This window comes from Prorops nasuta, unplaced genomic scaffold (genome assembly GCF_024137725.1).
Source record: "Prorops nasuta isolate Cenicafe-Biocafe unplaced genomic scaffold, Cenicafe_Pnas_1.2 PNAS00229, whole genome shotgun sequence".
NCBI classification, from domain to species: Eukaryota; Metazoa; Arthropoda; class Insecta; order Hymenoptera; family Bethylidae; genus Prorops; species Prorops nasuta.
In genome coordinates this window covers 41,548-53,188 of record NW_027117025.1, presented here as the reverse complement: position 1 = coordinate 53,188, position 11,641 = coordinate 41,548, and the positions used below count along the sequence as shown (strand labels likewise).

Genomic DNA, 11,641 nt, shown 5'->3' with positions numbered 1-11,641 from the left:
CACAAGCTTTACGCTTTCTGTCTAGCACTCGAGCACACGTCTTTATTTCAGGCCCACCAGCCTCCTCGCTTCCAAGCGCTTCTCCCAATGTTACGGCGGGAACTGCTCCCCCCCCCCCCCCCCTATTTCGCTATGTTGGTTACACCGACACATACATCCTCTCCCGCTACCTACAATAGCTTCTCTTTATAATATTACGCTTTTTATATTTATATATATAAATATATATATTGTAACGTGGTACATACGACGTTAGGAAGCATATTTCTTTCCCGATGGCCCTTCGGCGTGGACTGGTGCCACCCTGCTTTCCCCCCCCGTCGGAATATTTCGCGTATTATTTCCGACTTAGTTAAGTTGCGTGCAGAGTATGGCGGTATTATAACGCGGCTCGACGCAGCGTAACAACAAGGCGGTGAGGTCGCGGCTCGCGCTCCGACCCACCGTTGTCAATATTGATTGCCCCTTTTTTTGTATATAGAGTGAGAGAGGGACAATCTCCCGTGTGTCGGTTATGTAGTTCTCTAAAGAAGAGCTTGGAATTGGCGCACATGGGAGAAGAGTAAATGCGATGTTTAAATTAGTATGAATGCTATTTTATCTTCCCTTATATTTCCCCTACATTCCGTCCCTTTTGTACATATTTTCCCCTTTTCCCCGTTCCGTCCCCGTAATTCCTCGTTCCGCGTAGTACTCTCCCACCGGCGTTTAGCAGTAACAGCACACGAAGCATTCAAAGGCCGCGCCACGAGAGGCAGAGCTACCACCTCATCTCCCAGCATTGCTGCCAACCCAGTTTCGTGCCGAATACCCGGAATGGAGTGGAACATGGATCGATCCTGTGATCATTGATTGGATCAAGAGGATCACCACTCTTGTCATCCATCAATCAGAGCAATTGATTGGCCTAATATGCAAATAAGGAAAGACGGGACTGGGTAAATCTGAAGAAGAGCCGGAAGAAAGACCACTTCATGTTACGCCGTCGAGTTTGCTGCCGTGTGACAGTTTTCACCGTATCGTACATATTAATTTTTATAAGGATTTCCTGAGAATCAGACCAAGAGTAGGAGTATTTCGGATAAGGATTCGGGGAAGCACCGCCGGTATTACCTTTTCCCATCCTTCCTGAATTCCTCGAGTCTTTGCTCCCGTCCCGACAACCGACCAGCCCTTATTCCTTTATTCCGAATCCCGCCCTTCTTATCTTTCCGCTCTTATTGCGTTATCGTGTACGTGCAGTGTGTGAGCAAAGTGGGTGAGATGTATAATAAGTCCGCGTGAATCCTGGCAGGGTGACCCAAGACTTTCTTTGTTTGCGTTTTCCGATTGAATTGTGAAATAGACTTTAATGATTTCTATTTTTGGGCAAGTTCTTATTTCGCCCAGTTACAATATATATATATATATATATATAAATAACTGTGTACTATATATGAACGATAACTTTATTAACAAATTGCACTACACGAAAAAGGACAAATAATATTTGGTAGTTCGCATCAACTTGTACTGTTAAATTATCCTATATTTATATATAGAACTGAATAAAATTAGTCTATAGGTTTCATCAACCAAGTAGATTTGACTAGGAAATACAAGACGTTAAAGAGTGTTACGTACGTTCTTGACGGTACCTTAGTGCAATGGTGCCAGTGTTCTTCTCGAGATCTTTCTTTAGGTTTGAAACAGAAGCCACGTTGTTTCGTTCTTTCAATGAGAAGCATCGAATGTTATAAACCGGATTTACACCGGCTGGCTCGCCAAGGCATCGGGCTTTAATACCGCCCTGGCCGAATCTCAATATCTCAATCATCTTCTCTCACTTTAGCTATTAAATTATTTCCTAGTTAAACTCTTGTGGATTTCATCTTGCTGACTTTTACTCGTAAGCTTACAATTGATTTAACGAATACCTGTATTTCGAGGCCTGCGAATGAGAAGATTGTATGTGTGTACGTATACCTATACCTATATATATACAATACAAGGTGGAGGCACTCAAGTTGCCCCAGAATATGGATGCAGAAAGATGCGTATCTCTTGAACTATAAAAGATATTCAATTTTTACATAGGATCTTTTTGAAAGCAAATAACAATTAAGAGGCTTCAAAAAGGTATTCTATGCAAAAATTGAATATCTTTCATTGTTAAAGAGATACGCGTCTTTCTGCATCCATATTCTGGAGGGGCTTAAGTGCCTCACCCTGCATATATAAAACTTTGAAAAATCTGTCGAATTTGGAGACAGCTGTGTAAAGATGTATAGTTCTATGATCAAGTGGTCGTTGTTCCAATTATGTATCCGAAATCCTATTCTCATAACGATCGTAGACAACTGGATTGATTTACGCTTTATCATCCTGCTTGAAGAACGCCATTGCCTGGAGCAAAGAACCAGTGGCGATTGACTCCGTTGACTAATCACGCCAAGCAATTAGCATCTTGAAAAGGGCGCTGTTTTTGCACCAGGACCATCCGGCCGAATCGAGCCTGCCTAAGGAGAGTCGTTAAATGCTCCTCATAAAGGCAAATGTTGAACGAGGATTCCTTTTGCTTTTTTCACCCTCAAACTTACATTCCAATATATTTTCCATCAATAAGGACCATAATGTTTGTACCTTGATCCTATCATATTATACATATACCCTCGATCGTGTTTTAAGCCTGAAAGAAAAATAACGTGAAATATTTATTATTTCTCGTGAAGAATGTTGAGAATAAGGATAAGGATATTTCGTTAGATTCAGAAGAAGGCCTTGTATTTATTGTTCTTGGCTAGCCTCGAGTTTACATCTTTTCCGTATCGATTCGTGTTAATACGTGTAAAAAGCAGCGCCTGGCAAAAACAATGGCTGGCTCGGCGCGGCGCGGTGCGGCGGTCCACCGTCCGAGTTCCGACAATCCCATTGTCTTCGCGATCACTGTAAACTCTATAGCGTATGTATGTACACTGCATTACTGCCCAACTGCCACCCCCCCCCCCCCTCCCCGCTTATATTACTTCTTCTGTGCTGTGGGCTCTGAGCTCTCTTCTGCTCTTCCAACAAATCCTACTTATATAGTTATCCGTATATACATATACGTTTTCTACGATGTCGACGGTATTAGACGTTGCACGAAATAGATCGCGATCGGGATATCCGCAGGCAAAATCATGGCAGCGGGCAGAGTGTTGGCCACCTCCTCGATAGACAAGTTCGTCTAACTTGACAACATTCAGCGAAAAATCTCGAATCTATATGCGTATCCTCTGATTGACACATATTGCAGCTACATGCCGGTATAATTCGTTAGAACAGTTGGCACTTTGTTTGCCACTCACCAGTATCCGAATGGCTGTTAGGAACGTGATGGGGCGCTTTCTTTCTGTTACAATTTCTCTCTCCCCCCCCCCCCCCCCCTCTCTGTACAATATTATAATAATTTGAATCTCATTTTAATACCATAAGTTTATAAAACCTGGGAGAGAGAGAGAGAGAGAGAGAGAGAGAGAGAGAGAGAGAGAAAGACGTAATTATTTAGCATAATACAAACTTAATGGAAAGTGATTCGCGTTCTATACATTGTCGAGATATCGCAAGTTTTGACATGGCTGTAGAAATGAAATTAATTTTGGCTTGCCTCGGGCTGTAATGCAGCAGCTTCATTACAACCTAACTGGTTTTTGTATCGAATGGATGTAGGTATCCGTAATACAGCTACTACCTTTTAGCAATATGTATATGAGGAGAAGGAGATTGCACACAAAATTCGACGCAATAAATTATCTTAGCCCCTGTGATGTATAGAAGAATTTAATTATTTTCTTAAATAAAATAATAGTTGATTGTAAGAGAAAAATACTGTACTCTCGATGTCGCGAAAGGGGATAAAGTATGAAAGTATTTAATATCTATTGCCTGGTGAAACGTACGCATAACAGTCATAATTTTTCGTTGGAAGGAAAAGAATTAACATTTTATTTGTTTGCTTTTCCTGTACCAACCACACTGCTACACATGCATGCATGCATATTTAATTATCCGCTGTATGGATTAAAGGTAGTGCTAGTGTTGTGTGTGGCGAGAAGCGTTTAAACGTTAAATAGTTAAGTGCTTTGCTCCGCTAAGGGAATGAAAGTACATTAATATTGAATGACAAGAGAGGGCGAAGCAAAGGGACTTTTATAACATACGGACCGCGGACGAATCTATGGAAGAAAATTAGTTGGAGTTTAACCGTAGGGAACCATGGATTTCCATCACAGCTATTACTACAAGTTAAACGAGTTTTTGCTTTCGGTTATTGGACAATGGCCTTTGCAGAAACAACCAACTGCTGTAATTCGAAGAATTATCGTCAGCTTATTTTGTCTGTATAGTGTTTTAGTTCAGGTCTGATGTTCTTATATTTATATCTCTATATATAATATTTTTAAAAACATTAATGATTATTGTGTGCCAAGCTTTAGCATTTTGACAAATTTTCTATTCCATTGTAGTGTGCGACTCTTTACCAGAATCGAAGCGATTTGATTAATATAGTTCGCATTATTCCAGTTCTATCAATAACATTGGCCATTTTCTCCTTTTTAGTTATGTTTGAGCTCAATCTTGATAAAGTAAGTAAATCAAATGTGATTTGGAGCTATTCGAATGGCTAAAGATTTAGTTAGAATAAATTTAAAGAGAAATAATATTTTATTGAAGAATAAACAAATATTTAAATTTATGAGAGATGACTGGCTTCTGGAAAGGGGCGTGAAGGAAACGAAGATTAAGGAATCCTACGCAGAATGGAGTTTTAACTTTACGAAATATATGACTGGTAAAAATATTTTCACCAATGAAACCGTTTCTATATTCGAGAGCACGGAAATGCTTTCTCTGATAAAAAACTTTCTCTCTTTAAACATTAAAAGAGTAATACAAGCAGTTCGGATGAGTAAAGCTTTCCATACTGCCGACTCTGCATTTTAAACATTATTGTACATTATGATAAGGAATATTATTTGTATTGTAGCATTTTGTGTAATCGCATACATAGCTTTCGTTTTGTCCAGTATCTTTTATTCCGAGATTCTGGATATAATTTTGCCGCTTAATGAAACACGTCAGAAGCAAACTCCGTTTGATGACGAATATTTCATTGATAAGCAAAAATACTTCTATACTGTCCTGCTTTACATTTGCATAATAGCTGCGATAATAGGCCTTATTTGTATAGCGAATCAAGCTATGTTTATAGTGCACGTAGCACATGCTTATGGAATGTTTGACGAGATAGGGTAAGAAACAGGACTCTATAAACAATATTTCTTTTTTCCAAACTTATATCTAGCTGTATTGATTTAACCTACCAGCTACGGGCAACGCGAAAATTACCTTTTACGCTTATCAAGTTCTTTATCTTTCTTTCTTTTTTTTGCACAATACATCAACATGCTTACAGATATAAACAAGTTACGATCGATTCACTCGAGGGATGTACGCTGATTAAATTGAGTTGCATATATTACCTTTGTCGTACAGTAAAAGATAGAAATTTGTACACACACACACACACACACAATCGCGCCTGCAGCTGGATGGTTAAATTATTATTATTCTGATTATCTGACTTTTGCTTGTAATTAAATTTTTCAAGTCACCAATTATCTTGGCAGATATCGTTTGCAGAGAACAATACCGAGAAATACTTGCCAGATGAATAATAAGGAAAGATATAAAGATGAAGTTTATCGTCGCAACATTACTTTATGCCTACTTCGGTATCAAAAAGCTGTGGAGTTAGTATAACAATTTTATACCATACCACCAAGTGATAAATTTTCGTTTGAAGAATTAGGAACTAATTGTTAAGTCTTTCTTATTAACAGATTTGCTGACATTCTTAATGCATATTATGCGCCAATATTTGGTATGTCGTCGTTGTTAACCGTTGCCATGTTAAGTCCACCATTAGCACAAATCTCAGACATAACAGTAATTACAAATTTTCACGTAAAATTCTAACAAGTTAATTTTACTTTTAAATTGTGCAATTATTTTCTACAGGCTTTACCTATCCAAGCTGCAGCTGAAGTAACTGGTATCTTATCGTATATGTTGATAGGATCTTTTTTGGGACAAAAATTGATAGACTTGAGCTCAAAAATTTCAGATAATATGTAGGTAGTTACTGAAAACAATAACAAAATTTACTCTCTTCACAAGCCTAATATAATTATTTTCTAGATATTTTAGCCAATGGTACACCTGTTCACCACAAATACAAAAGCTATTGCCAATTTTTATAATGAGAAGTGCAAAGCCATGTACAATCAATGCTTTCAACGTATACTTTTTGTCATGTCAGAATCTACGCAGAGTAAGCTCCTTATTATATATCCTTTTTTAGGAAGACAACAATATTTATTACATTTTAATTGTTATTCGACATATTTGACAGGTATTTCAGACTGTCTTATCCTATTGTGCCGTAATTAGAAGCATTTGAAAATAATAAATGTATAATTTACAATACTAAAAAGAATACCTGGAATTGTAACATGAAAAGTAAAAAAAAAATATATATATATATATATACATACGTGTCTTTTTTAATTTGACTAATTCCGAATAGTGTAAATAACATCAACCAAGTCTGCGAAGAGCACTTTTAATGATAACCATGCGCATGTGCCATTCAATTTAATATTTTATTTGAAAAAGTTATATATATGTATTGTTGCATGTGATGTGATGGTTTCGAATCTTTGATTGCACTAGAAATAAGGAGATTATTTCAATCTTCAACTACCATTGAATTTTCTTTCTTATATTATTGTTTGGAACACCAATTTCGATATATAATTATAAGGGAAAGTAGAATATTCTTGATAATTTGTGACAACTTGATAGAAAGATTGAAGATATTGTTTCTAGGAATACTTTGCGAGAGAGAACAAGTTGTTAGTCATGTAGGCGAAAGATAATGCATGGTTTTACTTCAAAGTTGTTGCTTTAATTGAACAGAATAAGAGACACTTTGATATGAATTTCAACTTTGTCCGCATCATTTACCCACGGGAATTTTGCTAGTTGTTAAAGTTTTGTGTCTTGTTTAGCTCTTAAATCGTTCTTGGTCGCTTCAGTTGCAGTAGTATAGCGATTTTTACAGATATATATCATGTTCGGTTAAAAATAGAGCTTATGATAAATAAATAATTGATTAATTTTTCAATTAAAAGCATAAGATATCTCTCTCTCTCCCCCTCCCCACTTCTCCTTACAATATCTATATCTATATCTATACAAAAATCAATTTAGTGCAGATCACACATCAATAAAAATATATTATACCTTAGATGAAATAAGAGATAGTGGCACGGTTCAAGTCTCTTCACTCACTGAACGTTCTCTAGACTGGATGATTCACCTGAAAGAGAAGCGTTATTTCTCGCATGCGCGTTAGATAATTTTATTTAAAAAAATGGTATGGATACAATTTTCTTGTAATTATTGATTAATAATTGCATGGAGATGGCCATGATATTATAGCGCTCTTATTTCCTATACTATTAAGAAAATGTGCTATTAAGTAACGGCATAATTTATGAAGAATGAAAGGGGGAAGGGTGACCGCGCGATGAAGGTAAAGGTATAGGGACGGCGAAGGGTTCTCGGTGGACACAGTATCTACTAAGATTGCGGCTAGATAGTATTCCTCCAACCATGCAAAAACGTCTTGATTCTTATTTCAAGTATGCCATGGTTTATTTGGTTTTAGGAGGAAATTGGCCATTCGTTGATCGAAAGTTTAAATACTTAAGTAGATTTTTACTTTTGTTGACGTATTTATCATTTTCTATCTCACAGGTATTGTACTTATGCTCTTTTTTCATTGGGACAAATATTGATTGAACGAATGCCTCTTACCCCCGTCTAAAACACTCTTACCTTTTCACAAACACTTCTGCACGTTAAGTCTTCTTATTCGATTTGAAAGAAATTATCTTTTTTTTTCTACTCAAACTGAAGTTTCATTTTAGGCGTTAAAAATGTTTCTCTTTAATTTTGAATCAAAGCAGATGCTTGAAATGCTACCGATAACATCAATTACTCTTATGATTTTATTCATTTCAATTAGTTTTTACGCCAACGACGACGAAGTAAGCGACTCGTACAAGTTTGTTAAAACAAAATAGCACATTAATGCTTTCTAGATCACGTAGCTCTCGTTTACCTAATTTTCCTTTGCAGAATGCAAAGGAACTGTTTTAGTCGTGCATGTTAAATGTCTTGGTCTGTGTAATGCTAAACAAGAAAAGATAAGAATATTATGCCCAAGTGTAATTTTTTCCTACTATAGTTTAGATTAATATTGAATTATATGACGGATGATTGGTCTCTGGAATATATTGAAGAAGAGCTAGCAATAAAAGAAGCTTATGCCCAAAAGGGGTGGAAAATTAGTCAATTACTCGTAGGTAAATGTATAAATTTTCTTCTATCAATATATACAATAAATTCTAACGAGTTGATTTGATGCGCAGTAATGTCTTTTACACAATATATTATGTTTATGGTGGCAACTCCATTTATACCAAAAATTATTGATATGATAATGCCGTTAAATGAAACCCGCAAACCTACATTGTTCTTTAAGGCTTATTATATTGTTGACGAAGAGAAATACTTTGCTTTATTAATGTTCTACAACCTTCTGGTAATCACTGTAGTAATGTGTTTCGCAATCGGTAATCAAGCTGCTTTTTGGATTATATTACAGCATCTCTGCGGAATGGCAGCGGTTCTGGGGTAAAAAGTATTTTAGACTAAGATTTCTAATGGTTAATTCACATACTACACCTACGGCAAAAGTTGGTTGAAAATCTTCCCATTATTTGAATATAAATTTCGATATTTTCCAATCTTTTTTTTTTCTCTCTCAAATATCCCTGTCAGAAATATACACGTGATTTTTCTTTGAATGCTCTCTCATATTATTATATACTCTCTATACATATAAGACTATAAATAACGAAACTTTTGTGGACTATTCCATTTTAATTCTTCTAATAACGTTTTATTTATCAATTTTTGTCATTAATTGTTATTGCCTTAATAGTTATAGATTACAAAATATTTTCCCTAAAAACGCATTTACGTTGCAAGCGAACAAACAAGATCGTACCCCGTTTAAGGAGGGTTGTTTCTACAAGTCGATTGTATTATGCGTTCAACGACATAATCAAATTTCAAAGTCAGTGATTTAACATTGCTTTAAATACTCTTGTACTTTTAATGCTGATTCTTTTAAATTATTTGTACTTTTTCCAGATTTACCAAATTAGTAAATGCTTATTACTTGCCAGCTAGCCTGTCACAGTTATTTTTTTTTGTGATATATTTGGGCAGCTCATTTCTGCAATTTTTTGATCCTCAAGTGAGTTTATTATTGTCATTGAAATAAATATTTTATCAATTACGTATAATAATTATGTTTCAGTTGCGTGATTATATATCAGTATCGCACTTGTATTATGCTGTAATATTTATGGTCATAAATTGTTATATCGGACAAGTGTTTATTAATTTGATGGATGAATTATCAAATCAAATGTAGGTAGTTTTATTAAGAGGTTTTTGAGTATCGCGTTCATCCTAGAAATAGTTGAAGCGATTTTATTATCATTATATGATATTGTTTCATAGATTTTTTACCAAATGGTATGATTGTCCACCAGCTTCACAAAAGATAGTTTTAATGCTCATTAGATGTTATAATGTACCGCATGGACTATCTATCTACAAAATATTTTATCTTTCCTTCAGTTCATTAAAAATGGTACAGCCTACATATATATATATATATATATACGTTTATTTCTAAACTATTTTTTAACTTTAATGAAATTATTTTCTACTTGAAGGTAATTCAATCTGCAACATCATATTTTCTTATATTTAAAAAGGTTAAATATAATTAATAAAAATATGTTTGTATCAGTGTGTGTAACTGACTTTTCTTGACGCACAAAAGCAACAAAAGCAGGTATATCTCATAAGGATGCACGAAATATGAAACTGAAAAAATAAAGAAAAAACAAAACGTAATATAAGAATATTTAAGAAAACATTTGTTTCATGATATGTGTTTAAATCATATTTAATAAAGCTAGTCGCATATTCTAAATAAAAAATGTATACATCAGTATTTTTCAGTATGTGGGGAAGATGTTCGTATTTTAGTAGGATATATCCTGGTATTTTTGTTTGTTTTTGGTCTTTTTTTTCTTCGAGACGCAAAGGGAGTATCAATTGCATCGATTAAACAATAATATTTTATAGGTTTACAGTAGCTAGGAGAGATTTTTTTCCCCTGGAAAGAAAGAAGATTATAGACCACTGCATAAAGTATGCTATAATTAACTGTAATTGCTTTAGTGTTATATTTTAGAAAGAATATCACTTGAAGAGACTTAATTATTGCTGCTGTAAAAGAGATACGGTTGACAAGATGGATGATGAGATGTAAACACAAGGGAGACATTTCCCCAAACCAGCAATGAGTCTTGAAGATTAAAGATGTAAGAAATAATATTAAATACAAGTTTTTGCTAGTCATTGAAATCATGTATAAGTGTGCCAGGTAAATATTTCATGTTTGTCTATTCTAACATACAACTGACGTGGTAGCTACGTAGTTTAGTTTTACGTAAAATGAAGATAATTTAAACTTGTATGTATTTTGTTTGAAAAAGAGTGGAAGCTATTTGTTTCAGGCTTTACGGGTTTTTTAGAAACCTAACATAAATGTCTGAATAGGTGAGTATTATCCCCCAGGCCAGGCCCGAGTCCTTAATCACTTGGCCCAGCTTATACACGTCCAGCTCTTTTTTTATTTAATTAGGTCAGAGTGACTAAAATAGTCGTTGCGAGTTTCTTCGTGTCAGGCTAACGAGCCTGATTTACGGTGCTCTAAACACTACGCGTTTCATGTACTACGATCATGGAAGCATTTGTTTTATAATTAGAGCCATAAAGAATCGTTAATAACTGCCGTGATAATATGTTGCACCGTTAATTTCTTACGAAAGTCCGTGCATGACATATATATATATATATAAGCTAGACTTTTTAATCCTTAACATTTTCACACGATGCCGATAGAATTTCGTAGCTCTAGCGAAAAAAAGAATTTTTTAATATATCTATATGTGTAATACGTTTATTAATCGACGCTTTATACACTGCAGTATAATTCCATTTAAACTATATAGGATTGGTTACGCGCGGGCATTAAATGCTTCTGCATCGGATGAGATGTAGCTAAAACCTCAACGGCTCACCATCTCTTTTTGTTCAATAAACCGAACTATGCAAACCTAAAAACTAATTCGATCGATTTAATTGAAGACGGTGGTTCTTGCGATGAATTCCTGAAGGGCTTAGGGAAGCTTGGTCAATTATTAACGCCAATTGGCTGCCATAGGTTATACGACTGGTTGAGAGGGGGATGAGGGGTTTGCAAAAAATATCCTGTGAAATGGAAACGTTATTATTCGTGTTTTTCCAGTGGCACACAGTGGCTCCCACCATCGGTCCGGCTCGATCCTGCATGCGCTCATGCACCAGTGGTTGGTGAGTCGTTATTTTTACGCTCGCGCTGGCC

At 35.4% G+C, this 11,641-nt stretch overlaps 2 protein-coding genes across 2 annotated transcripts; both read left to right on the top strand.

Moving 5' to 3' along the window:
• Positions 1-4,232: 4,232 nt before the first annotated feature.
• On the top strand, positions 4,233-6,553 carry LOC136785296 (uncharacterized). Its single transcript, XM_066746344.1, has 9 exons — positions 4,233-4,377; positions 4,485-4,604; positions 4,693-4,810; positions 5,006-5,270; positions 5,649-5,771; positions 5,862-5,967; positions 6,040-6,152; positions 6,220-6,352; positions 6,434-6,553. Exons 1-9 carry the CDS (start codon positions 4,234-4,236, stop codon positions 6,479-6,481), a joined length of 1,170 nt encoding a protein of 389 aa, XP_066602441.1. The 5' UTR covers position 4,233; the 3' UTR covers positions 6,482-6,553.
• Positions 6,554-8,253: 1,700 nt separating this feature from the next.
• Positions 8,254-10,028, top strand: LOC136785297 (uncharacterized). Its single transcript, XM_066746345.1, has 8 exons — positions 8,254-8,274; positions 8,336-8,453; positions 8,520-8,784; positions 9,095-9,229; positions 9,307-9,412; positions 9,476-9,588; positions 9,682-9,814; positions 9,900-10,028. The coding sequence occupies exons 1-8, from the start codon at positions 8,254-8,256 to the stop codon at positions 9,954-9,956; spliced, it is 948 nt and encodes a 315-aa protein (XP_066602442.1). The 3' UTR covers positions 9,957-10,028.
• Positions 10,029-11,641: the final 1,613 nt, after the last annotated feature.

Coding starts and splice junctions, on each gene's coding strand:
- LOC136785296 (XM_066746344.1), top strand. CDS start 4,234: ATGGATTTCCATCACAGCTATTACTACAAGTTAAACGAGTTTTTGCTT. Junction 4,605..4,692: donor TTGAGCTCAATCTTGATAAA/GTAAGTAAATCA, acceptor ATTTTATTGAAG/AATAAACAAATATTTAAATT. Junction 5,772..5,861: donor CGGTATCAAAAAGCTGTGGA/GTTAGTATAACA, acceptor TCTTATTAACAG/ATTTGCTGACATTCTTAATG.
- LOC136785297 (XM_066746345.1), top strand. CDS start 8,254: ATGTTAAATGTCTTGGTCTGT. Junction 9,230..9,306: donor CGACATAATCAAATTTCAAA/GTCAGTGATTTA, acceptor TACTTTTTCCAG/ATTTACCAAATTAGTAAATG. Junction 9,413..9,475: donor TGCAATTTTTTGATCCTCAA/GTGAGTTTATTA, acceptor ATTATGTTTCAG/TTGCGTGATTATATATCAGT.